This window comes from Schistocerca nitens, chromosome 1 (assembly GCF_023898315.1).
Source record: "Schistocerca nitens isolate TAMUIC-IGC-003100 chromosome 1, iqSchNite1.1, whole genome shotgun sequence".
Classification (NCBI taxonomy): Eukaryota; Metazoa; Arthropoda; class Insecta; order Orthoptera; family Acrididae; genus Schistocerca; species Schistocerca nitens.
The window spans coordinates 443,665,426-443,691,710 of NC_064614.1; the positions used below are offsets into that span (position 1 = coordinate 443,665,426).

Genomic DNA, 26,285 nt, shown 5'->3' on the forward strand with positions numbered 1-26,285 from the left:
TGCACGAGTTTGCGGTTCAATTTTCGTCTCAGTTAAGTTATAGGGGATTTAGGGAAGAGTTCTGTTGACGTCTATTAGTCCTACGCATTACATTGCTGTTTTAAACGCTGCCATATTACATTTTCAAGTGGTAAATGTATAAATTGTGCTTGCAATTGATTGGTGTTATTTTTCAATATAAAACACAGTATAGTATATTTAAGAAAACCTAGTTCCGGTGTTTCAACTACAGGAGGTGATTAGCATGGTTCGAAAGAACGTAAAATTGATAATGGCCCATCTACGTCATACACACATAGTAGCACCGGTACAGGTAATGTTGAAGATAAAATCCAATCATGTGAAGAATCTCCTTATTATTTGGCGTCCCAAGAAACATCTAAACATCCCGTTGTAACGACAGTACATGGAGAGAATTGAAAGCAAAATACGAGTGGTTGGTGTGTAGGGAAGGCAAGTTGGAGGGTTGAGTATGTGAAGATGCGCAGAATACGAGAGTGAGTAAATTACGGGGACTATATATTTGTAAACACTCGAGTAGTGTCTCTGGGAGCCCAATTTGTGGAAGCAAACCAGTTCAGAAAATATCACTGAGAAAAAAGATTCGTAAGCATAGGAATTCCGAAGCCCATTTAACCCTACTATGCATACCCTCGGTCGAATGGACTCGGATAGAGCTTTAACTTTTCACTGCTGTATGGAAGAAAAATGGATCCTCCACTCATCAGCTACGTTCTCTTCCAATATTTAATAACACATTAAATGTTCAAATGGCTCTGAGCACTATGGGACTTAACTTCTGAAGTCATCAGTCCCCTAGAACTTAAAACTACTTAAACCTAACTAACCTAAGGACACCACACACATCCATGGCCGAGGCAGGATTCGAACCTGCGACCGTAGCGGTCACGCGGTTCCAGACGGTAGCGCCTAGAACCGCTCGGCCACCCCGCCGGCATTAAATGTAGTATTCATAACTTTTACCATTAGTTTTAAGTGTCGCATTTTCTTCTTAATACCACACACTTAAATAAATTGGCCCGATGGACCTTGTGGTTCATACCGTAGTGCCATTGAATTAGGTCGGGTTGTAAGTAATGATTTTTTACTGGAATTCAGAGACTACGTTATTTTCACACAAACACATTGTGATTGAAGAAAATACATTGTTATAACTTGCAAAGCTGTTCAGCTGTCAGATAGCGTGCTCCAGCGTTGTGTAAGAGAGTGAAATGTTTCAGTATATGTTTACAAGTCTGTGAAGCAATACAGAAATGCTGAAAAAGTTTGCTATAAAGCAGTGTTGTGTTCGATATTCATCATCTGGTCATTTGCAACTCTAAACAGTATCACAGACAGCATGCCATAGAAGAAGACCTAGGATATTTCTTCTCGTTATTCTTTGCGAGATAGACTGTTAGGATCTAGATCTAAAAAAAGGGTCAGGAAAGAAAGCAACATACGTTTTTCAAGCCCAAGTTTTGAATCAGTTGTTACTCAATGGGTAGCTGAAGACGACGATTCCCTGTCGGACATAACTACTGCTTCGGATGAAAACCATGTGCCACAGGCAGTGGCATACAACTCTTTGGATGAAGAACGAAGTATTGGTTATGGTGATGTAGGTAATAATGTCTCTGGACAAATGAGCAGTGAATGTGCTATCAACAATTGCCCCACATGGTATCTTATGGAGTAAATCGCCTCCCCCCCCCCGCCCCTCCCCCGCACCACCGCCACCACCTCAGTGCAAAATAGAACGCCTCCACACAAATGAGTAAAATTTATACCAGGACCAACAAGAGTAGGGTGACCAAACGTCCCGGAAAACCGGGATTTTCCCGGTTTTCATCCCTGTGTTCCGGTGTCCTGAAAATTTGTTTCTGGACGCTCAAAAGTCCCGGAATTCAGTTTTTAAAGACATTTCGTGTAACTTTCTGAAATTTTTCGGATTTCGCTATATTAAAGGAAATACAACACAAGAAATTAATATATTTTAGCTTATTTGTCTAAAACCTCCATTGTCCCATACTAGTAATCACAGTATCAGTATTGATACACTCAGGCAATAATTTACTTTGAGTGGTACTTTGGCCAAAAAGTAGTAAGTTGTATTATTGTAACAGAGCTATGAAACCGTCCAATTGTCGCGCCACTTACTCACACACTCATTGTCAGAACAGTGTAGTAGATGATGTTTTGTCAGACAAACTGCAATAGATTTTTTTCATATTAGTGGTATTATTGCTGCAGTACTGTGAAACGCAATGCCAAAACGTGCCTGCAAGTTCAGTGACTGTTATTCCAAGGAATAGAATTTCATTATGAAATGTCGTTTTGATTACGAAGCAGAGTGTTCCGTATGTAACTGTTTTATTAGTATAAGTCATGGTGGACAATCCGACATAGTTGATCACATCAGGTCAAAGAAACACATTAACAGATGCAGTGCACCGAGCTGCAGTAAAACTCTACAAAATTATTTTGTGAAACATCAGTCAAGTGAAAAGAGATAAGTCCGAGCAGCCGAGCTTACACTAGCCTACCACACCGTAAAACATCACCAAACTTATAGATCTAGTGGTTGTACTAATAAGCTTAACAGAATTATGTTTGATGGTTCTTCCATTGCAAAAAAGTTTAGCTCAGCAAGAACTAAAGTGTCAGCCTTAGTGAAAGGAGTTATTGCTCCCCAGAGTGTAAAGGAAAGCCTTGAATACATCAAAAAGTCTTATTTCCACGGGATATCCACTGATGCCAGCAATCATAAGGCTACTAAAATATTTCCGTTTGTTGTTCTGTTTTTCGATATTAATCAGGGAATTCAGACCAAACTTTTGAAGGTGAGATCCCTACCTAATGAAACAGCTGACGAAATTTCAAGATTTTGTATGAATACTAGCGACATGTTTGATCTTGAGAAAAATAAATGCGTGGCATTTTGTGGAGACAACACCAACACAAACTTTGGTGGTTTAAAAAGACAAGGCAAATGCAACGTATTTACCATTGAAGGCATAGGATGCCCTGCACATGTTTTACACAATAGCGTGCAGACATCTGCTGACAGTTTAAGCTGTGATGTTGAAACTATCGTCATGAAGGTATACTCACACTTTTACATATATACTGTTAGAACAGAGAGGCTTAAGGAGTTCTGTGATTATGTGGGAACTGAATATATGAATGTAACGTGTCACTCGAAAACTCGCTGGTTATCACAGTTTCCAGCAGTTGAAAGAGTAATCCGCCTGTTTGAACCGTTAAAATATTTTTTCCTAAATGAAGACAAAGCCCCCAAAATATTGGTTCGGTTTTCAGTAACCCTTTAAGTGAAGCGTACTTATGGTTCATTCAAAGTCAGCTTAGCATTTTGCAGCATGGGATAAAGGAAATTGAGGGAAGCACGAAAAGTGTAATAGAGGTAAATGATGTTTTGAAAAATACTCTGGAAACCGTTACTAAGAAGAGAGAACAGCAGTTCATTTCTTTTAATGTTAAATCTGTCCTTAAAAGAGCAGAAGTATCAGAATCAGCGGAAAGGAGTTTTAGAGAAGAAGTTAACAAGTTTTATGACACTTGTGTAGAATATCTCAGCAAGTGGAGCGCCTCATATTTACCCTCATCGCCGGTGTTTGATTGGATGTTACTGAAGAGAGTGCAAAAATGGGAAAGTATTGAAGAGACAGTTTCTTATTTGAAGAGTAAAGAGATTGAAATCGATGATTCCATTCTCTTTGATCAGTTCGGCATACTGACAAGTTTTGTTGAAGAAAGTCTTCACAAGTGGAATGATGAAAAAAAAAACACCATTGGAATGTCATGAGAAGTGGGTGAGTTTTTTAAAAGCTGTGACTGTCTTCATCATTACTCTGAGTTGGTAATAATTGCAAGGTATTTATTTGCAATCCCAACCCATAATGCCAATGTGGAAAGAATATTTTCGTTCATGAGTATCCAGTGGACTGATGAAAGAAACAGAATGGAGGTGGACACTGTTGAAGCAATCCTGCAGATCCTGTACAACTACAAAATGGATTGTGCCGAGTTTTATCACTGTGTCTCAAAGAACAAAGGTTGGAGGCAGTGAAAAATACCCTTTTCTCCAAGGACAGTCAATTCCATCTACAAGTGCAGAAATATTAAAGCTCATGTTAATATTAATTGATTAAAAGTTGAATGGCTGTAAAATTTTGTAAAATCGTAATACATTTCATTATTACTGTATACGTTTATTAAATGTCATTAATTATACAGATAATCTAGATTATATCAATCTTTTGTATCCTATTGTTAGTTATAATAATCGGGTTAACAAAATGTATCAACAAAACATTAATATTTAAAATTAGGAAACCTGGGTACATGTGGAATGAGGTGTCCATTGGCACCTTGGTGAATGTGTCCCGGTTTTCACCAAAAATAATTTGGTCACCCTAAACAAGAGGCATAATCACTTACACACCAAAAGATGCATGGGCTTTATTTATTCCTCTAGTCATTGTTGATGAGCATTCATAAACCTAGAGGCAAGAAGAGGTTGTATACGAAGAAAAGTAAATTGGCATGATGTAACTACAGAAGAAATGTTCACCTTCTGGGGAATTTTGCTTCACATTGAAGAATAAAAAGGATGGTATGTTCCCATTTATGAACCTCTTCTGTTGGAGATCATCTATCCGTCTATGGTCAGATCTGCTAATCCCCTTCCCAGAAATCTGTATTCCCGAATGTGGAGGAATTCGTTACTATTCTGTAAATAACAGCAATAGTATAGAGCGTTGGCAGAAGAGAAGGTGTTCATTGTGTCCTGTTTCTAAAAACAGAAAAACTCAGTGCACTGTAGGTTCACAAAAAGTGTTGCTTGGACCCTAGCAGTGTGGTGTGCAACATTTGTAAAAACTAATGTGCTGCTTCTTTGTTTAATGATTTGTTCTTTGTCAACACCATAATCATCAATTTGTGAATAGTTTGTGATAAAGAATGGTGCTGGCTTATGTTTTCATTATGTAATATATTGTTCCCGGGTTCGATTCCCGGCGGGGTCAGGGATTTTCTCTGCCTCGTGATGGCTGGGTGTTGTGTGCTGTCCTTAGGTTAGTTAGGTTTAAGTAGTTCTAAGTTCTAGGGGACTCATGACCAAAGATGTTAAGTCCCATAGTGCTCAGAGCCATTTTAATATATTCAAAGAAATCTATTTAGGATTAAAAAGCATAGTTTTAACTTCATAAAACTATTCAAAATGATCTCACCTATCTTATAGTGCACTGATAAACCTTAAAACAATATATTCGCGTATCATAATATCTAAAAAATACTTGTTTTCATTTGAATTCTCGTATTAAACATATCGGGTCCAATGGATCCAGGGTATGTAAATGTGCGAACGATGTAGGTCATGCATAGAAGGGTTAACTGCAAGCAGGCAACGAAAAAAAGACAGGATAATGTTCTAGAAAACACTGTGGTTGAACAGCAGTAAAACATGAAAGTACAACGAAAGTGTTTCGCACACCATATTTTGTAACAAAAAGTAACAGGTCGTGTTTACACTTTCACAACCTTGTGGATTTGCAATTTCTAAATTGCCTTCACATGGGAAAAGTGTTGCATAGTAAACTGAGTTGTGCCAACATCATAGACTGCGTTGCGGACACATAAGGAAGAGGCTCTGTTCATCCACAATATCGAGGAATTCCAAGATCTCTGTAGTCATTAACGAGTCTACATCCATGGCTTCACAATCAGTTTGAATAGTGTATGTAAGGTCAGAAGTGAGTGATTGTAATGCAAATACCTTCTTGTTGGATATCACTGAACTTCAAAAAACGAATGCAGAAATAATAGAAGCTGAAACTTTAAAATGTCTCTCGAAGCATGATTTTTCTGTGAGTTATGCGAATGACATTTTGACTGGAGCATGCATTGATGCCATTAATGATAGGTAGGATTCAGCTGTTTTAGAAAGATTTCGGAGCAAGGACAATAAACTATATAAATATCATAGTTTGTATCACTGAATTTAACTAGCAATTACTGAAGAAATTGAAGAGGTTCCTGGTGTGCATAATGTTATCACTTTTTTTTAGTAAGCTGTATGTATATCCTCAGTGCGATAGGCAGCCTCAAGCTTCAGAGGTGTGGAAGCGGTATGGAAATCCAACCAGGCTTTTTACGCTCACTTTGATAGATGTTGGAATGACATGACTAGATAATCAAATGTAAGGGAAATGTACAATGGATTGCAGAAACCACTATCAAGCACCGGTCTCGTGTGAGGCGTTGCGCTGCTTTCTGCTGCTCTTGAACAGATTAGCAGCCTCTCGCAGTAACTCCAAAACGACAGTGCTAATATTCCTTCATCATATAGGACGACTACGCCTGGTGCCTGCATAAAGGAAGCGGAGAAACCTATTACAGAAGGGGCTTCAAATACGTTTTACTAGTTCTCAGAAGAGAATCAAACAGACCGCCGATCCAAATCAATAGGACACAGTTCTGTCCGAGCCTTGGCTACAATGTGAGGGAGAGGCTAATTTCGAATGACAATGAAGAATTCATGATCTTCATGAAAGAGACTGATATTCTGGACAGTAAAAAAATGGTTCTGTGACAATGCGAGGCAACGGCTAGAAGAGGAAGAAAATCTAATGAAAATGCGTGATCGTTTTCTTCTCTGTTTTTCCAAATGTAAGAGAAGGTTTCAGTGATTATGTAAACAACAACGGAGACAACATCGCCGAAAACCTGAAACGAGCTGCTGTTTGTGTTGACATACTCCCTGTGAGGACATCGGACTGCGAAAGAGGCTTCAACGCAATGAACTTAGTTCTGACAAAATTGCGAAATTTGCTTTCTGTTTGCCATCTCTCATCTTTAATATTTACTTCAGTTGAGGGATCTCCGCTACAGCTATGGAACACTGATATTACAACACACAACGTATGCCGAGGACAACCAATTCAAGAAGGCTAATCTACATATGTAGCAGTCTAAGCGATAATCCAACTTATGGGATATTTCATCAGGTGAGCCCCCCACCCCCCTTCTGTTTTTGTTAGGGGTACAGCACTGAAGAGACAGAACAATTTTTCTCGCCTTACTTGTTAGCATCGAAAATCTAATTCTGTGCAACACAAACGGTGAAGTTTTCGTCGAGTTGGTATTTTTGTATTGTTAATAATACTGCAAAAATTGCGGATACATCAGGATCTACATCTGGATTATAGTCCGCAAGCTACTTAACGGTGTACGGTGGAGAGTACTTCCACCAACTGATCTTCCCTGTTCCACTTGCGAATGGCGCGTCGGAATAATGATTGTCGGTAAGCCTCTGCATTAGCTCCAATTTCTCAAATTTCCTGGACATGGACATGTAGCGAGATATATGTGCGAGGAAGTAATACAGCCCGACTCTTCCCGGAAAGTGCTCTCTCGAAATTTCAATAGTAAGTCTCCATGATGCACAGCTCCTCTTTTGTAACGTCTACCAATCATCTCTGTAGCGCTCTCGCACTGACTAAACAATTCGGTGACGAAGCGCTTGTCTGTCTCTTCTATCAGTCCTATCTGGTAAAAGTCCCAAAGTGATGAACGATGATCAAGAATTGGTCCAACAAGCACCTTGAAGAACACTTTCTTCGTCGATGAGATAGATTTCCTCTTGTTAATCTCATTCTGGCATGGGCTTTTCTGCTATTTGTTTTATGTGGTCATTCCACTTAAGGTCGCTCCGGATAGATACTCCTAGATATTTTACGGAAGGTACTATTTTCAGCAATTTTTCATCAGTAGTGTAGATGTAAAGGACTCGATTCCTTTCCTAGGTATGTGCGATATGTTACATTTATTTACGTTCAGGGCGAACTTCCAGAACCTGTGCCATTCACCAGTCACCTGCAGGTCATTCTGCAAATAGATACCTGCAGCGAGCATGTCTTCAGTTACAGCTTCCACAGCTGGTGTTATGCGATGTCTCAGTTCATTCATTATTGTTGGTGACGGAGGCACATTAACGGAGTCTTTTATAAACGCCCACAAGAAATAATCACATACAGTCAGGTCCGGTGACCTTGGAGGCCAGTGATGTAAGGCTGAATCATTTGGTCCATTGCGACCGATCCATTGTTCAGCAAGCCTTTGATTTAAAAATTCCCACACTTACAGATGCCAGTTTGGCGGCAACCATGTCGAGATATGTGCTTCCTGTAACAGTGTACTCAGCAAAGAAAAATGGATCATACACCTTTGCCCGTCAAACTGCACAAAACACAATAAATTTTAGAGAGTCCCTCTCATGTTGTACAACTTCACGTGATTGTTCCGTACCCCATATTCTCACATTATGACGGTTCACTTTTCCATTTAAACGGAATGTTGCCTTGTCGCTAAACACTAAGTGTAAAAGAAAACTGTCATCCTCCATCTTGCCAAGATAGAAATTACAGAACTCCACTCATTGTTGTTTGTCACCTTCACGAACAGCTTGCAGTAGCTGAATTTTGTATGGTTACATGTGTAAACGTCGACGCAACACACGTCAGACGGACATCGTGGGCATGTTGAGATGTAGAGCTGCACGGCAAAGGATTTCGGCGGACCTTTTTGTGAAACTATAGCGGATATGTTCGACGTATGTGTCAGGCACTCAGGAATGCCCAGCGATTTGCCTTTACAGAAGCAACCTATTTCTCGGAATTGTTAAAAAAAATGGCTCTGAGCACTATGGGACTTAACATCTGTGGTCATCAGTCCCATAGAACTTAGAACTACTTAAACGTAACTAACCTAAGGACATCAAACACATCCATGCCCGAGGCAGGATTCGAACCTGCGACCGTAGCAGTCGCGCGGCTCCGGACTCAGCGCCTAGAACCGCGAGACCACCGCGGCCGGCCTCGGAATTGCTCATGCCATCATATGATGCTCTGTGCTGTACGAGGATCCACACCATACCTGGTACGAAAGTCACTCTGAACAGTTATTATTGACCCGAACTGCGCAAAATGTAGCAGAAAAAACGCTTTCTGTTGTCCCGATACCCTTTTTACTAGAACTGAAGAGGGTGCACACTGCTGCTACCTCGCGGGAACCATGTAAAACTCGAGAGTTTGTCTTTCCAACAGTATGTTGTTCGCGTACATATCTCAACGTAATAGTTATGATTTTTTAAGTCGCATGATTCTTTTTGATACACCTTGTATTTAATAAATAAATTTACTAAAATCTGTTCCCCAAGAAATACGGCATTACTTTTCTTTCATTTCCAGCCGCATTTTGACTAGATTCTGGGCTTTACTTTTTACAGATGTGTTACTTCTAGGCTTCCCTTTAGACTGACTAACAGACGTTAAAAAATCTTCCTCTTCGTCTTTGTTGTTGCTTCTTCCTCCACCGCCGCTTAAAGTATCTCTGCCGTTTGAACTTTCCGTGGTTTCGTGCCTCAAAGCGTCTTCTAAAACTTTTTCCATGAGTTGTTTCGTTACTACTTCCACTCGACAATTGTCATAAATTTCCATCCATATGAGCCGGAACCTTGGATGAAATGCCGCAACACTTAAACAAAACGTAGTAAGTTACTTAAGTCGAACTCAGTAAACAAATACACTATGTGACCAAAAGTATCCGGACACCCCCAAAAACATACGTTTTTCATATTAGGTGCATTGTGCTGCCACCTACTGCCAGGTACTCCGTATCACCGACCTCAGTAGTCATTAGACATCGTGAGAGAGCAGAATGGGGCACTCCGCGGAGCTCACGGACTTCGAACGTGATGAGGTGATTGGGTGTCACTTGTGTCATATGTCTGTAATCGAGATTTCCACACTCCTAAACATCCCTAGATCCTCTGTTTCCGATGTTATAGTGGAAACGTAAAGGGACACGTACAGCACAAAAGCGTACAGGCCGACCTCGTATGTTGGCTGACAGAGATCGCCGACAGTTGAATAGGCAGACACCTATCCAAACCATCACACAGGAATTAGAAACTCCATCAGGATCCACTGCAAGTACTACGACAGTTAGGCGGGAGGTGAGAAAACTTGGATTTCATGAGCGAGCGGCTGCTCATAAGCGACACATCACGCCAGTAAATGCCAAACGACACCTCGCTTGGTGTAAGGAGCGTAAACACTGGACGATTGATCAGTGGAAAAACGTTGTGTGAAGTGACGAATCACGGTACACAATGTGGCGATCCGATGGCGGGGTGTGGGTATGGCGAATGCGCGCTGAACGCTATCTGCCAGTGTGTGCTGTGCCAACAGTAAAATTCGGAGGCTGTGGTGTTATGGTGTGGGCGTGTTTTTCGTGGAGGGGACTTGCACCCCTTGTTGTCTTGCGTGACACTGTCACAGCACAGGTCTACATTGAAGTTTGAAGCATCTTCTTGCTTCCCGCTGTTTAAGAGCAATTCGGGGATGGCGATTGCATCTTTCAACATGATGGAGCCCCTGTTCATAATGCACGGCCTGTGGCGGAGTGGTTACACGACAGCAACAACCCTGTAGTGGACTAGTGTGCATAGAGTCCTGACCTGAATCTATAGAACACCTTTGGCAAGTTTTGGAACGCCGACTTCGTGCGCCGAGCGGTTCTAGGCGCTTCAGTCTGGAACGCGCGACCTCTACGGTCGCAGGTTTGAATCCTGCCTCGGGCATAGATGTGTGTGTGATGTCCTTAGGTTAGTTAGGTTTAAGTAGTTTTAAGTTCTAGGGGAGTGATGACCTCCGATGTTAAGTCCCATAGTGCTCAGAGCCATTTCAACCATTTGACTTCGTGCCAGGCCTCACCGACCGACATCGGCACTTCTCCTTGGTGCAGCACTCCGAGAAGAATTGGCTGCCATTCCCCAACAAACCTTCCAGCATCTGATTGAACGTATGCCTGCGGAAGTGGAAGCTGTCATCAAGACTAAGGGTGGGCCAACACCATACTGAATTCCAAGCATTGCTTATGGAGGGCGTCACGAACTTGTAAGACATTTTCAGCCAGGTGTCCGGATACTTTTGATCACATAGTATAACAATAACAGCCAACAGTCGCACGCGACTGTGCACATCAATCGCGCGCACCCCGCCGTAGCCACACTCCTACTTCACGCGAACTTTTCAGAATACGACTTCCGTGGACGGCGCGACGTCACTTTTGTCATAAATTGTGGGTACCTTATTAACGATTAACGCACTCAAAGAAAGTTAACGGAAGTCAAAGAGTGCGTTAACGTATTTTAAAAGTAACTTAAAAGTTAATCCGTTACTCGAAAGTTATTCGTTATTTACCTATTAAAAGGTAATTAACCCTGCTACGTTTACGATCCTACCTCTTTTATAGGTTGGTGGTTTTTACCCCAACAGTGATTCTTACCAGACAGTAAATGGTACAGGGTGACAGTTATTGAACTATATGAAATAAAATCGCCATAACTTCTGAACGGTTTGCGCTAGGACCTTCAAAGTGCACGGTTGGCCTGCGGGGCATGGTGGGAATTAGTATGCGCTGTATGGTTTGGTCTAGCGACGAAGCCCACTTTCATTTGGATCGACTCGTCAATAAGCAAAACTGGCGCATTTGGGGGGCCGAGAATCCGCATTTCGCGATCGAGAAGTCTCTTCACCCCCAACGACAGACAGTGTGGTGTGCAACGTCCAGTCACAGAATAATAGGTGCGATGTTCCATGATGCACGGTGACTACCGAATGGTACGTGGTGGTTTTGGAAGATGATTTCATCCCCATTATCGGAAACGACCCTGATTTCGACAAAATGTGATTCATGCAAGACGGAGCTCGACCCCATCGAAGCAGGAGAGTGTTTGATGTTGTGGAAGAGCACTTAGGGCTCCGCATTATGGCTCTAGGGTACCCAGGGGCCACTGGATGGGCCTCGATTGGGCGCCATATTCTCCAATCTGAACACATGCGACTCCTTTTTGTGGGGCTATATTAAAGACAAGGTGTACAGCAGTAGCCCCAAAAACATTATTGTGCTGAAAACAGCCATTCATGAGGTAATCGATGTTCCGACACTTCAGCGGGTCATGCAGAATTTCGCTATTCGTCTGCACCACATCATCGGCAATGATGGCAGGCGTATCGAACATGTCATAACCTAAATCCGAATATCTGTAGTAACCTTTACATGTTGAATAAAGTGTGTGCACGCTGTAGTTTGTAACTAGTTTATGTTTTTTTTTCTCATATAGTTCAGTAATTGTCACCCTGTGTGTGTGCCAAGTTTGGCTGAAATCGGCCGCGTGGTTTAGGAAGAGATGTGGAATTTTATAATTTGTATTGATTCCAAAGGATCAAACAACTACTCAGCGAGCATATAATTCTGAGCCGTCTTGATTTTACAAAGGAGGTTCACGTTATCCGTGATTCACCAGGACTTGGACTGATGCAGACTGAAATATTTAGGAAAGTTGTTTCAAGACTGGACACTCTCATTCCAGGCCTGGACGAACGTAGTTACTCGTAACCAACGAAGAAACGAAGTAGCGTTTTTGCTGGCAACAGCTACTATAACATGGCTCTGAGCACTATGGGACTTAACTTCTGAGGTCATCAGTCCCCTAGAATTTAGAACTACTTAAACCTAACCAACCTAAGGACATCACACACATCCATGCCCGAGGCAGGATTCGAACCTGCGACCGTAGCGGTCGCGCGGTTCCAGACTGTAGCGCCTAGAACCGCTCGGCCACCGCGGCCGGCCAGCTACTATAAACTCAGCATACAGGAACCAAAGGTTCTTTCAGGTTCTTACAATGAACGAAGTGTCTTCTAGTTCAGTTCAAATATTCAGAGAACAGGAAGCAAACGCCTTAGGTAGGCCAAATTCTGTGTCGTTGCTGGCAGAATTACAATGTCATCGGCAAACCTTGAAATGTTCAGTTGGTCTTCTTGAATTAGACCTACACTCCGGAATTGCGTTGACAAGACGGAATCGTGACATCTGCAGGAAGCTTATCGAGAAGCAGACATTAATTTAGTAGCCCAAAAATTCGTTCGGTGACTATTCGCAGGTTGCGCTAACGTGAGTGGCTCCGCGATCCACGACGCTCCTACCGCCGCGGTGGCTCACGAGGTAGCGCGCCGAGCGCCGGTTTGCCACCGCTACGCGTGTTATTCGGCGCGCGCGCATGCGCAGACGGCTTAGTGGGAGCTGTCGCTCGGCTCATGGACGCTACTCGCAGCGGGCAGCGGATTGTGTAGTCAGTCGCGAGTTGGGCCGCAAGGTAGAGGTTCGCTTTGCTCAGTTGCGAAATACGGTTCTGCCAAGCGTCTTTTCAACGATTCGATCGAACTGTCTACGACTATGTGAACGACCTGTGCTGTGGCCGGAAGCCACTACGTGCAATAATGGATAGTGCTGCTCTTTACGTCTGGCGCTGCTGTTGTTTACATCGATCACTGTGTGAGAACCCGGTTGACGTAGTAACGATTTGCTAGCGAGGCATCGAATTTCCATTTGGGAGATCTCGTTGCTACTCTGCTACATAAATTTTAGTTTTATTTGGTGGATAAATATGTTCGAAGTGAAACAGTGCCGAAGATCCAGGATTGAGAGCATTGTATTATACATCGGTGTGTGTCGACTCGTGTGACAACATGTCAACAGCACTCATGAGGCCTGAGTGCAAACAGTTTGCTCCCAACATTTTCAACAAAAGCAAGTGTGCCAATTGCTTTCGTCAGAAGGAGGAACACAGCGCTGAGGCTCTGGAAAGCAACAGGGTGAGTACACCGGAACGCCTAGTATTTGTAGTATTTTAGTATTGCTGCGGAACCAAAATCCTCAACTATTTAAATAAAATGCCACATTTGGGACGAGCTTCAACCAAGAAACTAACCTTAAATGAACGCTGTGCATTTTCTCGTAACGTAAACAAAAATGAACGCTGTGCATTTTGTCGTAAGTAAACCAACAGCTGTGTTCATGACACGTTTGTAAACCGCTCCGAAGCAATGTTTACATGTCAGAAAGAGAAGAGTTATGTCCCACTTTCTGCCGGTCGTCACTGTTTATATTTGGATCACCGAATATCGTAACTATCGTTTACAGTTTAATCCGTGGAAATAGACTCCTAACGCTGGACCAGTAACGCGATGTCCATCGTTGTATCATACTTGTTGTCTGTAGTTACTTTAGCATCTCAAAAATAATAATAAACAGAAGAGCGGCAGGTGTGGTGGTCCATGACACTGTTGCAAATTCTTTTAAGGACTTAGAGAGCTAAAGCATACAATGCTTGTAACGCAAGATACGAGTGATTGTTAAAAACGGTCATAGATGTAGAAAGTTTAGTCTTGAAGACATTTTCGTGAATAAATGTAAAAACTTGTTCTTTGAGTCACCGCTTGACTTCTGTGACGTGAGAAACACATTTTTCCAGGTTTTCCAGCGCAATATGAGGCGATGGCCATCTCAGATCAGCAGTCGAGCATAAATAATTATTGTTGCGTTATCCGACTGGCTGGGTCGTGCTGTCGAACTGTATCTCTCACAAATAATAAACGCCCCAACACTGACACTACTGTCTGGTTTGCATTTGGTTTTTTGATTGCACTGCAAGCATTTGGTTTTTTGATTGCACTGCAAGCATTTGGTTTTTTGATTGCACTGCTAGATAGTGGGAAAACCATTCGCCTGTTTTGTACTTTTGGTACTATTTGTTGTTACTGATTCAGCAGGTAGCTTGCCACTGTTTCAGTGAAAGCAGCACCACTTCAAGCCCAAGCGTTCAGATACTGAAAGTTCTGACTGATATAGTTGGAAAATTGGAAACATTGCTGCATCTTGACGATCAGTACACCATCGTAAAAGATTTCTGTTTGTCGCTCCTGCTTGAAACAGATCGTACTCCACCTCCTTCACGGTCTCTGCCGAACTGCTCGTGGATCTGACTTTTGCTCCACATCGGGGCTTACTGGTTCTGCAAGATGCAAACACTTGTCAGTGCTGTGAAGCACTCGTGTTGTCGGAAGGTTTACCAGTCGAGCATTAACACACGGTCGCTCCTCTTACCAAAATAAAGGACATAGAACGGGTCTGTCTGCAGCAGGATGTGACAAAAGTAGTTTCACAAGCTACTTCCTTCTAGTACTCAAAACAAAAGGCATACTGGGAATAAGTGTACCATATGGAACGTTTGCTAAAAGTCCTGTTGTCTCTGCTATACTCCATGTCTTCCATGTAAGAATATTTGCATCTGGAAAAGCTTCAAGGCCACCATAATCACAATGGTTGCCCCATACTACAGCAAGTGTTAGCCATGTACTACCTCCAAACACGGCTTGTACATAACATGTAAAGTTCAAACGGAGTCCACGAAATACGTTTGGACCTCCAATTAATTGTTGTTTATTGAACTGTCCAGAAAGATCAATATCTATCGCCTTCAAAGCACGATAGACAGGAACGCTGCGCCGCCATCGACCATGGTAACCACGTCGCCGAGGCATCACCCGATTTAATTTGACTACATTCCATTTACACTGTCCATTCCGTTCAACTGCTCTTCCAAGTCCTTTGCTGTCTCTGACAGAATTACAATGTCATCGGCGAACCGCAAAGTTTTTACTTCTTCTCCATGAATTTTAATACCTACTCCAAATTTTTCCTTTGTTTCCTTTACTGCTTGCTCAATATACAGATTGAATAACATCGGGGAGAGGCTACAACCCTGTCTCACTCCTTTCCCAACCACTGCTTCCCTTTCATGCCCCTCGACTCTTGTAACTACCACCTGGTTTCTGTACAAATTGTAAATAGCCTTTCGCTCCCTGTATTTTACCCCTGCCACCTTCAGAATCTGAAAGAGAGTATTCCAGTTAACATTGTCAAAAGCTTTCTCTAAGTCTACAAATGCTAGAAACGTAGGTTTGCCTTTTCTTAATCTTTCTTCTAAGATAAGTCGTAAGGTTAGTATTGCCTCGCGTGTTCCAACATTTCTACGGAATCCAAACTGATCTTTCCCGAGGTCCGCTTCTACCAGTTTTTCCATTCGTCTGTAAAGAATTCGCGTTAGTATTTTGCAGCCGTGACTTATTAAAGTGATAGTTCGGTAATTTTCACATCTGTCAACACCTGCTTTCTTTGGGATTGGAATTATTATATTCTTCTTGAAGTCTGAGGGTATTTCGCCTGTCTCATACATCTTGCTCACCAGATGGTAGAGTTTTGTCATGACTGGCTCTCCCAAGGCCATCAGTAGTTCTAATGGAATGTTGTCTACTCCCGGGGCCTTGTTTCGACTCAGGTCTTTCAGTGCTCTGTCAAACTCTTCACACAGTATCTTATCCCCCATTTCATCTTCATCTACATAGTCTTCCATTTCCATAATATTGTCCTCAAGTACGTCGCCCTTGTATAAACCCTCTATATACTCCTTCCACCTTTCTGCCTTCCCTTCTTTGCTTAGAACTGGGATGCCATCTGAGCTCTTGATATTCATACAAGTGGTTCTCTTCTCTCCAAAGGTCTCTTTAATTTTCCTGTAGGCAGTATCTATCTTACCCCTAGTGAGACAAGACTCTACATCCTTACATTTGTCCTCTAGCCATCCCTGCTTAGCCATTTTGCACTTCCTGTCGATCTCGTTTTTGAGACGTTTGTACTCCTTTTTGCCTGCTTCATTTAGTGCATTTTTATATTTTCTCCTTTCATCAATTAAATTCAGTATTTCTTCTGTTACCCAAGGATTTCTACTAGCCCTCGTCTTTTTACCTACTTGATCCTCTGCTGCCTTCACTACTTCATCCCTCAGAGCTACCCATTCTTCTTCTACTGTATTTCTTTCCCCCATTCCTGTCAATTCTTCCCTTATGCTCTCCCTGAAACTCTCTACAACCTCTGGTTCTTTCGGTTTATCCAGGTCCCATCTCCTTAAATTCCCACCTTTTTGCAGTTTCTTCAGTTTCAATCTGCAGTTCATAACCAATAGATTGTGGTCAGAATCCACATCTGCCCCTGGAAATGTCTTACAATTTAAAACCTGGTTCCTGAATCTCTGTCTTACCATTATATAATCTATCTGATACCTATTAGTATCTCCAGGATTCTTCCAGGTATACAACCTTCTTTTATGATTCTTGAACCAAGTGTTAGCTATGATTAAGTTATGCTCTGTGCAAAATTCTACAAGGCGGCTTCCTCTTTCATTTCTTCCCCCCAATCCATATTCACCTACTACGTTTCCTTCTCTCCCTTTTCCTACTGACGAATTCCAGTCACCCATGACTATTAAATTTTCGTCTCCCTTCACTACCTGAATAATTTCTTTTATCTCGTCATACATTTCATCAATTTCTTCATCATCTGCAGAGCTAGTTGGCATATAAACTTGTACTACTGTAGTAGGCATGGGCTTCGTGTCTATCTTGGCCACAATAATGCGTTCACTATGCTGTTTGTAGTAGCTAACCCGCACTCCTATTTTTTTATTCATTATTAAACCTACTCCTGCATTACCCCTATTTGATTTTGTATTTATAACCCTGTAATCACCTGACCAAAAGTCTTGTTCCTCCTGCCACCGAATTTCACTAATTCCCACTATATCTAACTTTAACCTATCCATTTCCCTTTTTAAATTTTCTAACCTACCTGCCCGATTATGGGATCTGACATTCCACGCTCCGATCCATAGAACGCCAGTTTTCTTTCTCCTGATAACGACGTCCTCTTCAGTAGTCCCCGCCCGGAGATCCGAATGGGGCACTATTTTACCTCCAGAATATTTTACCCAAGAGGACGCCATCATCATTTAATCATACAGTAAAGCTGCATGTCATCGGGAAAAATTACGGCTGTAGTTTCCCCTTGCTTTCAGCCGTTTACTTATCCATATGCCCTGATAAATATTTAATCCAGTGTAACTCCATCAATATAACTGAAATACGCTGTAAATCCATCACTCCTAAAAATCCACATGTTTCCTCTTATTTACATAGGCACATCTTACAGCAAGGGCGAGCCAGCCTTTTTAAAGAAAAGTTCTTGTATACAGCACCTATAAGACTTGCTGGGACGCCGTAAAGGCAGTCAGTCTTCTACAGTCTCAATCCACGTACTAATCTCTGATTAGAAGCTGTTGTCTAGCCTGAACTGCACCATAAATGTTGTGAGGGTACTTACATGGACTGAAGCATGCTTTGAACAATTGTTATGGTTTTATGACATACGAACTTCGGAAATCTCTCTTTGTTTAATAATTCAAAAACGAAAGATTCTCGATTGTATGTTAAAATAGGTTTTTTTCCTTGCTTTTCTTAGAGGAATCCGCGCAGTTCGAGTCCTTCCTCGGGCGTGTGTGGGCGTGTGTGTGTGTGTGTGTGTGTGTGTGTGTGTGTGTGTGTGTGTGTGTGTGTGTGTGTGTGTGTGTGTGTGTGTTTGTTTGTTTGTCCTTAGGATAATTTACGTTAAGTGGTGTGTAAGCTTAGGGACTAATGACCTTAGCAGTTAAGTCCCATAAGATTTCACACACATTTGAACATGAAGTTTTCCCATTGCAGTGAATAATAGTAGATGATGCACCGCGACTGCCTCCGGCCGCAATTCATTATGAAACACGCCATTTCATGTATTCCGCTGTAAACGTCTGAAGTTTGGAGATGTCTGTCAGTATTTACAGGTGTCTAGGTAAAATTTGGTGCTCGATAACGAACGACTGGTTGCAATCCCTGAATGTCATCAGGTGATAAATATATCGTGCTATGGCCCTGTGTGTCTCCTCGTAATCGGTAATAACTGCTCACTTGGTTGGTGTTCCAACAGTGAAATTTGTAAGCCATTGAGCAACGATCATGCATCTTGCTTGGACCTCTCGCACAGACACCTGACGTCCAACGTGGTCAGCAATTCTATTGAAGATCTATCCCCGCCTACTACAGGCCTACAATAAAACTTATTCCAAAGTAAAGCAAACTGTAGGAATTGTGTTCAGTGCTGCTGCCCTGGAACGGCCACCCTGCTTATTAACTGTTTAAGAAGGCCGGAACAATACAGCACTTTTTCAGCTGGTCAAATACTGTTTTTATGGGTTCGGTTTTAATGCTCAGTACGTGGTTCCTACTTTATCCATTGTAATCACCGCGAGCTTCGTACTCTGGAGATCTGTATCAAAAACATGCAAGGTGTTGCTCTCGGGACGTGGCAAAATTACACTCCAGTTGGCGGTCTTTCATTAAAGAGGTCTCTCACAGTCGGTCAAATTTGGCAAAAAACAATAAAAACGGGTGTAAGAATGGATCATGATCTAGTTTTCTGACTTACGCTCACTCATGTGCCACATAATGATAGATGCAGAAGCTAATTTACGGGTGTACCTCGAAAAAAGAAAATAATTCCTGATTCGGTTTCAGCTTTTCCTAAGTAAATTGATCCACAAGAAAGCAACTGTGTACAACAATTCAGAAACTGATTAGGTTGAGAGAACTGACAAGTTTGCCCTTCTGCGTGGAAATATCAGGAGTCCTGCACCACAGAACTCGCATATCAGTCTCACGAAACAGACCGTCTAGTGGAACACACAGTACACGAGAAATAGTTTTACAAACTTGACGCGCGGATTCCTCTAAGAAAAGCAAGGAAAAAACCTATTTTAACATAGAATCGAGAATCTTTCGTTTTTGAATTATTAAACAGAGAGAGATTTCCGAAGTACGTATGTCATAAAACCATAACAATTGTTACGATTTGAAAGCCTCTGTTAACAAATTTAGTTTTGGATCTACACAGAGAAAAATGTAATGTTATCTGTAGTCCACATAAATGTCACAGCACGTTAATGAGTACCGCGCCCGTTATCAAAAGAATTACAGGTATGTGTCACTATTTGTACTCCCGATATTTTCATTTCGTTCAGAAACTAAACTGCGCAAGTAATTCGTGCACTGCTTAGGGTCCGCCCAAATTACGATGCGTAAGCCTTGTCTATTATTACAGTACGGGAGCGTAGCTAGCCGTATACGCAATGTCCAGCGATCGCTATTCTTAATCTGCTTGACTGGCGTACCTTTATTTGTCTGTCACTCCTTTAATACAGGTTTGCGTTGATGTGCGGGACTTTTTAGCCGCATCCTTTGACTGACGGTTGAGATGCTAACATTTTACGAATACCGAGTGCCAACAGAAATTGCAAGCATAAACTCGGGGCCTCGTTTGCTTTGCTGTTCCTGCGTCAGGGCTTTTGTTGTTGTCGTTAGAACTTAGCTGTGCGTTCGGTTCTGTTACAAGTTGATTTCAAACAGTTCGGTGAATGTTGTACTGCAAAAAAGAAAATACAGACGAAAAACTTTCTTTTGAATTAAAAGTACTCACCTTCATCCACAACACATTTGATTATGTCTGTAAAGCTGCTAGAAATTCGTAGCAGATGATCGTTTAGGCGTTGATGTTACAGTTACACGTCATGCAGCAAATGTCTCTTTGTCAGTCTTGTAAAACTCTGTTCAAATATTCCCGCTGGTTATTTGCAAACAATTCAAAACTGCCTCAGTAGGCCGGCCGGGGTGGCCGAGCGGTTCTAGGCGCTACAGTCTGGACCCGCGCGACCGCTACGGTCGCAGGTTCGAATCCTGCCTCCGGCATGGATGTATGTGATGTCCTTAGGTTAGTTAGGTTTACGTAGTTCTAAATTCTAGGGGACTGATGACCTCAGAAGTTAAGTCCCATAGTGCTCAGAGCCATTTGAACCATATTTTTGCCTCAGTCGGAGAGTCATCGACTTTCAGGTACGAATTTCCTGTTGCTCATGCGAATGCTGTCTAAATCGCGACCAAAAATGTCTCTGGACTTTTGAGATGCAGTAAAGTTGGTGAACAACATACCATTACTTGTCCCTTGGGCTGTGTAAAATCAAACTTGTTAACTTTTACTGCTCATTCAGTTACAGTACAAATAGATAACAGGTGGTCATATTTCCTCTGATAACAGATTTCTAGGAAAAAAGGAAGAAATAATGATTAGGGTTTACCGTACCGACAACGACGACACGATCATCAGAGACAAGGTACAGGTTCGGATTGGGAGAGAACAGGGAAAAGTTCGTTGTGTTTTTTTGAAAGGAACCATCCCATTATTTGCCTGAAGCGGTTTAGCGAAACCACCGAAGATCTAAATATGGATGGCTCGACGAGGATTTGCACCGGCATCCGCCCGAAAGCGTGTCCAATGTCTTACCACTGCGTAAACTGGTACTTATCTGCCAGGATTTGTCGTAATTTCTTGACGTGTGTCGTTAAGATTGTCGACCGCTGGCCAGAATGTGATGCATTATTAAGTTTTATTTCCAGTCAAATAGTGTTTCAATTTGTCAGAAATATTTTTAGCTCATTTCCTCCGTTCCACACTCCTGTCCCAACACTGTAACCGAGGTTTTTTTCCAATTCGTATCGCAACTAGATATGCATTGCTCCAGTAGATCATGACACCGGTAGAGGAAGGGTAATTCGGATTTAAAGTTAATTCGGCACAAGTTCAGAGTAGACTAGCAAGGGCAACGAAATTTCTCATGTCATTTTCAGAGACCTACTTGGCATTTACTTTAAAACACTTAAAGGAAATCAGAGAACAGCTGAATCTGGATGGACGGTGGAGAATTTGTACACCGTCCCAGCCCTACTGAAGATCGGTGCCCAAACCACCACGCGACTTACTCGACCCCATTATTCATGTCTTCGCTCTGGCTACATCTGACTGGCTGCTGCAACCAAATACGCTGGAAATTTCGTTTTCCAACAGGGCGGAGTACCACACTGACACCTGCATCTAAAAAATTTCGAGGCACTTAGTTTTATCAACGACGGATAGGCTGATCTCCCAGTACACCGCCTGTCCAAAAAGTTCCCGGCCTGATTTCCTTCCTGGAATTCAAGCGACGTCAGCGCACTAACTACGTTGGCAGCTTGAACTGACAACTGTAAACAACAGATGGGCATTTTATCGGTAAGTTGTGAACAGGCAGTGTTGAATAGTGGACGTGCGATCGAAGAGTACCGTTGTCACAAATCGCAGTGGACCAACATCTGTAAATCATGTATTCCAGACATTCTCCAGAAAGTTTTGAAGAAGAGAAAGGTGTGTGCCTAGTTTGTATCGTACACCTTGACTCCAGAAAAAAAGAATGGCTGGACGCCGCGCTACTTGATTGAGATGTAAAACGCGAAAGAGTTGAAACACTATTGGACTGGAAATAAAACTTTACAATGCATCACATTCTGGCCAGCGGTCGACAGTTGCAGAGACACACATTAAGGGTGACGAGACCTGGTGTTACAAACTCGGACCAATAACCACAAAACGAAGTGCAAAAAGGGTCTCCACTAATTAACAGAGAGAGAACAAAGTGTGAAAGCAACGCGAAAATTGAACAACGTCCCAAAGAAGAACTTCTCTGACAATTTCGCAAAATGTTTCAAATGGCTCTGAGCATTATGGGACTCAACTGCTGTGGTCATTAGTCCCCTAGAACTTAGAACTACTTAAACCTAACTAACCTAAGGACATCTCACACATCCATGCCCGAGGCAGGATTCGAACCTGCGACCGTAGCAGTCGCACGGTTCCGGACTGCGCGCCTAGAACCGCGAGACCACCGCGGCCGGCGACAATTTCGCATCATTGTATGAATGGTACACGTGCGTTATACTGAAGTTGACACACACACACACACACACACACACACACACACACACACACACACACACACACACACACACACACACACGTTGTTGTTGGGAGTGCCTATATTGTTGGCGACACCCCAAATCGATTTCGGCTTCCCGACCAGTGTTCTGTTTTTACTGCGGAGCTTTACACTGTTCTCCAGGCTGTCCAATACATCAGTCGCCATAAGCGGATACAGTATGTTATCTGCTCAGATTCGCTCAGCTCTCTCTAAGCTCTCTACCCTGTCCACCCTCTGGTCCACAGGATTCAGGACTGCCTGCGCTTGCTCCATTTGGGGGGCGTCTCTGTGGCGTTCCTCTGGCTCCCAGGACACGTTGGTATCTGTGGAAATGAGGCGGCCGATTTAGCGGCCAAGGCTGCAGTCTCTCTTCTTCGGCCAACTATTCGATCGTTTCCCTTCGCCGATCTACGGAGCGTTTTATGTCGTCGTGTTGTTCTTTTATGGCACGCACATTGGTCGACACTTCCCCATAATGCGGGACGTGAAAGCTCTTCCCTGTGCTTGGACCTCTTCCTCCCGAACGCGTCGTCGGGAGGAGGTAATTTTAACTAGACTCCGGATAGGGCACTGTCTTTTTAGCCATCGACATCTTTTAAGCGGCGATCCTCCCCCACTCTGTCCCCACTGCTCTCAGCTGTGGACGGTAAGACACCTTTTAATTGAGTGTCCCTATTTTACTCCGTTACGCGCCCGTCTACAGCTGTCGCCTGATATATCTTCCATTTTAGCAGATGACACGCGCTCGGCCGATCGCGTTCTCGAGTTCATTAGTGCCAGTGAGATGACGTCAGTCATTTGAAGCTCTTTTTGGGGACAAACAACCCCCCTTCTATAGTGGTTTTTTCAGCTTTCATTCTGTTTTTAGTTTCCCCACTTTTTTGAGTTTCGCTCCCATTGCTGCTGGTTTCCAGTTTGGTTTTTTTACCTTTTCCTAAGTCACAGACCGGGCGCTAATGACCGTAGCAGTTTTGCGCCCTAAAACCATTAAAAAAATTAAATTAATGCTTAGTTTTTATGTTCTTTCGTATAAAAGATGCGCTATAATATCAGACCTATATGTAATGCCGAATTGACCGCTACATGTCAGGAAGGAGGGACCACACAGCATAATAGGAGGCAGGGAGTGTTGTATTTTCAGCAGGGCGCAGCGTGGGTCGGTCAGGAGAGCTTAGTAACTATGAATGTGGACTAGTCATGGGATGTCACCCCAGTAACAGATCTGTGAGGAGCATTTAAAACCTTCTAGAGCTACCCAAGTCGACTGTTTGTGTTGTGGTTGTGAAGTGGGAACGCGCAGGAGCAATCACAGGAAAACGAAGACAAGGCAGGCCTCATATACTAACAGACCGTAGAGCATTGCGAAGGGCGCACGTGAAAACTTGTGTGAAATAAGTGGAAGGAATCACTTATGAGTTCAAAAGTACTGCCAGTGCAGTAGAATGACTGTGCATAGGAAGTTAAAAAAGAGTAGGGCGCAGTGCTCGAGCATCTGCTCGTAAGCCACACCCTTCCGTAGTCAGCGCTAGGCGAAGTTTGAGGTGGTTAAAGAGCGACGTCACTGGGCAGTGGATGATTTGGAATGATGAATCGTGCTATACACGGTCCGCAGCTCGTGATCTCGCGGTTGCGTTCTCGCTTCCCGAGCACGGGGTCCCGGGTTCGATTCCCGGCGGGGTCAGGCATTTTCACCTGCCTCGAGATGACTGGGTATTTGTGTTGTCCTCATCATTTCATCATCAACCAGGAAATTGTACGAGCGCCGATAACCGCACAGTTGAGCGCCCCACAAACCAAACATCATGATCATGGTGCTATACACCGTGGCAGCCCGATGGAAGGGTTTGGGTGGGAGGAATGTCTGAAGAATGCGACCTGCCAACATGTGTAGTGCCAACAGTGAAGTATGCAGGAGGTTGTGTTACAGTGTGTGGGTAATTATAGCGGTTAGGGTGTGCTACCCGTGTTGCTCTTAAGATGACGCTAAATGCGGAAGAATATGAAGAGATTTTACAGCATTGTGTGCTTTGTGCAGTAGGGGAACAGTTTGGAGACAGTGGTAGTATCAGCATGACTATGTTCCTTGCCATAGAGCACACCTGTGAGGCAATCAATGGTTTGTGGACAACAGTCCTGCAATGAACTTACTTGTTCAGAGTCCCGACTTGAACTAAACGGAACACTTTTGGGACGTGTTACAGAACGTAGACTTCACTTCAGAACCCAGCGTCCGATGTCACTTCATTCTCTGGTTCCTATAGGGTGGCGTCTGTTCTTTCTGAAAGAACAGACACCATTTTCATCCTGCAGCCATTTTGAATCATGACACAAAGGAATTAAATGACATTTAGATGCACTGTGGGCACTGATTTACATCAGTGGGTTCAAAATGGTTCAAATGGCTCTGAGCACTATGGGACTCAACTGCTGTGGTCATAAGTCCCCTAGAACTTAGAACTACTTAAACCTAACTAACCTAAGGACAGCACACAACACCCAGCCATCACGAGGCAGAGAAAATCCCTGACCCTGCCGGGAATCGAACCCGGGAACCCGGGCGTGGGAAGCGAGAACGCTACCGCACGACCACGAGATGCGGGCACATCAGTGGGGAAAGTTGAAAACTGGTGCTAGTCTGAGATTCGAACCGGGCTCTTTTGCTCGCTAGGCTGATGGTCTGACCACTAAGCCATGTGGACAGAGTGGCCATGGCAACGGCACGCTTCCTGTCGGACTCGAATTGTCAACTTACCCAGATGACCTAGTAGTCTGAGCGTCTGCCTAGCGAGCGGGAGACCTCGGCCTCGAATTCTAACCCAGCACAAATTTTCCCCTTTCCGCATTGAAGTAAATCATTGCCCCTATGCATCTAATGTCATTTAATATCTTTGTGACTTCCCTCGTTTCTATTCTCAAGCAAGAATGAGCTCCCATTCCACCAGACATTCAGAGACTGAAAGTTCTCTAGCAGAGTTGAAGCAGTCATAAAGGCAGAGGGTGAACACACCCCAAGTCAATGTCCTCCAATAGGTGTCTGGATACTTTTGATCGCCGGCCAGTGTGGCCGAGCGGTTCTAGGCGCTTCAGTCTGGAACCGCGTGACCGCTACGGTCGCAGGTTCGAATCCTGCCTCGGGCATGGATGTGTGTGATGTCCTTAGGTTAGTTAGGTTTAAGTAGTTCTAAGTTCTAGGGGACTAATGACCTCAGATGTTAAGACCCATAGTGGTCATGTTTTGATACTTTTGATCAGGTAGTGTGTAGTCTTTTGAAATCAGATGAATCGTCTTGGATCACGAATATCCCGCGTAATGACGACGATCCCAAAATTAGAGAAACTGGGGCTCATACTGGAGAGTGGCACCCATTTATCAACTAGACATGATTGTCTTAATGGGAATTCCGCGATCGTTCATTAAATAAAATATGGCGTTTGAGTCTTCGATCGCTATTCTTTATTTTCAATTACCCGTTTCGGTCATAAGTGACAGCGAACCGATAGTTCTGTACGGACAAGTTACTCTGTAACTGCAATATATGATCTGAAGATGGGCAGCTAGCCCGAAACCGGTAACTGAAAATAAAGAATA

At 43.1% G+C, this 26,285-nt stretch overlaps 1 protein-coding gene across 4 annotated transcripts in view; it reads left to right on the plus strand.

Annotated features, from left to right (window-relative positions):
* The first annotated feature begins 13,238 nt into the window (after positions 1-13,238).
* Positions 13,239-26,285, plus strand: part of LOC126251517 (protein outspread) — a 794,443-nt gene continuing 781,396 nt past the window's right edge. For all 4 annotated transcript variants that reach the window (XM_049952001.1, XM_049952029.1, XM_049952011.1 and 1 more), the window contains exon 1: positions 13,239-13,742. In XM_049952001.1, coding sequence (XP_049807958.1) covers positions 13,617-13,742 — 126 coding nt within the window. In that variant the 5' untranslated portion in view covers positions 13,239-13,616. The remainder of the gene's footprint in view (positions 13,743-26,285) is intronic.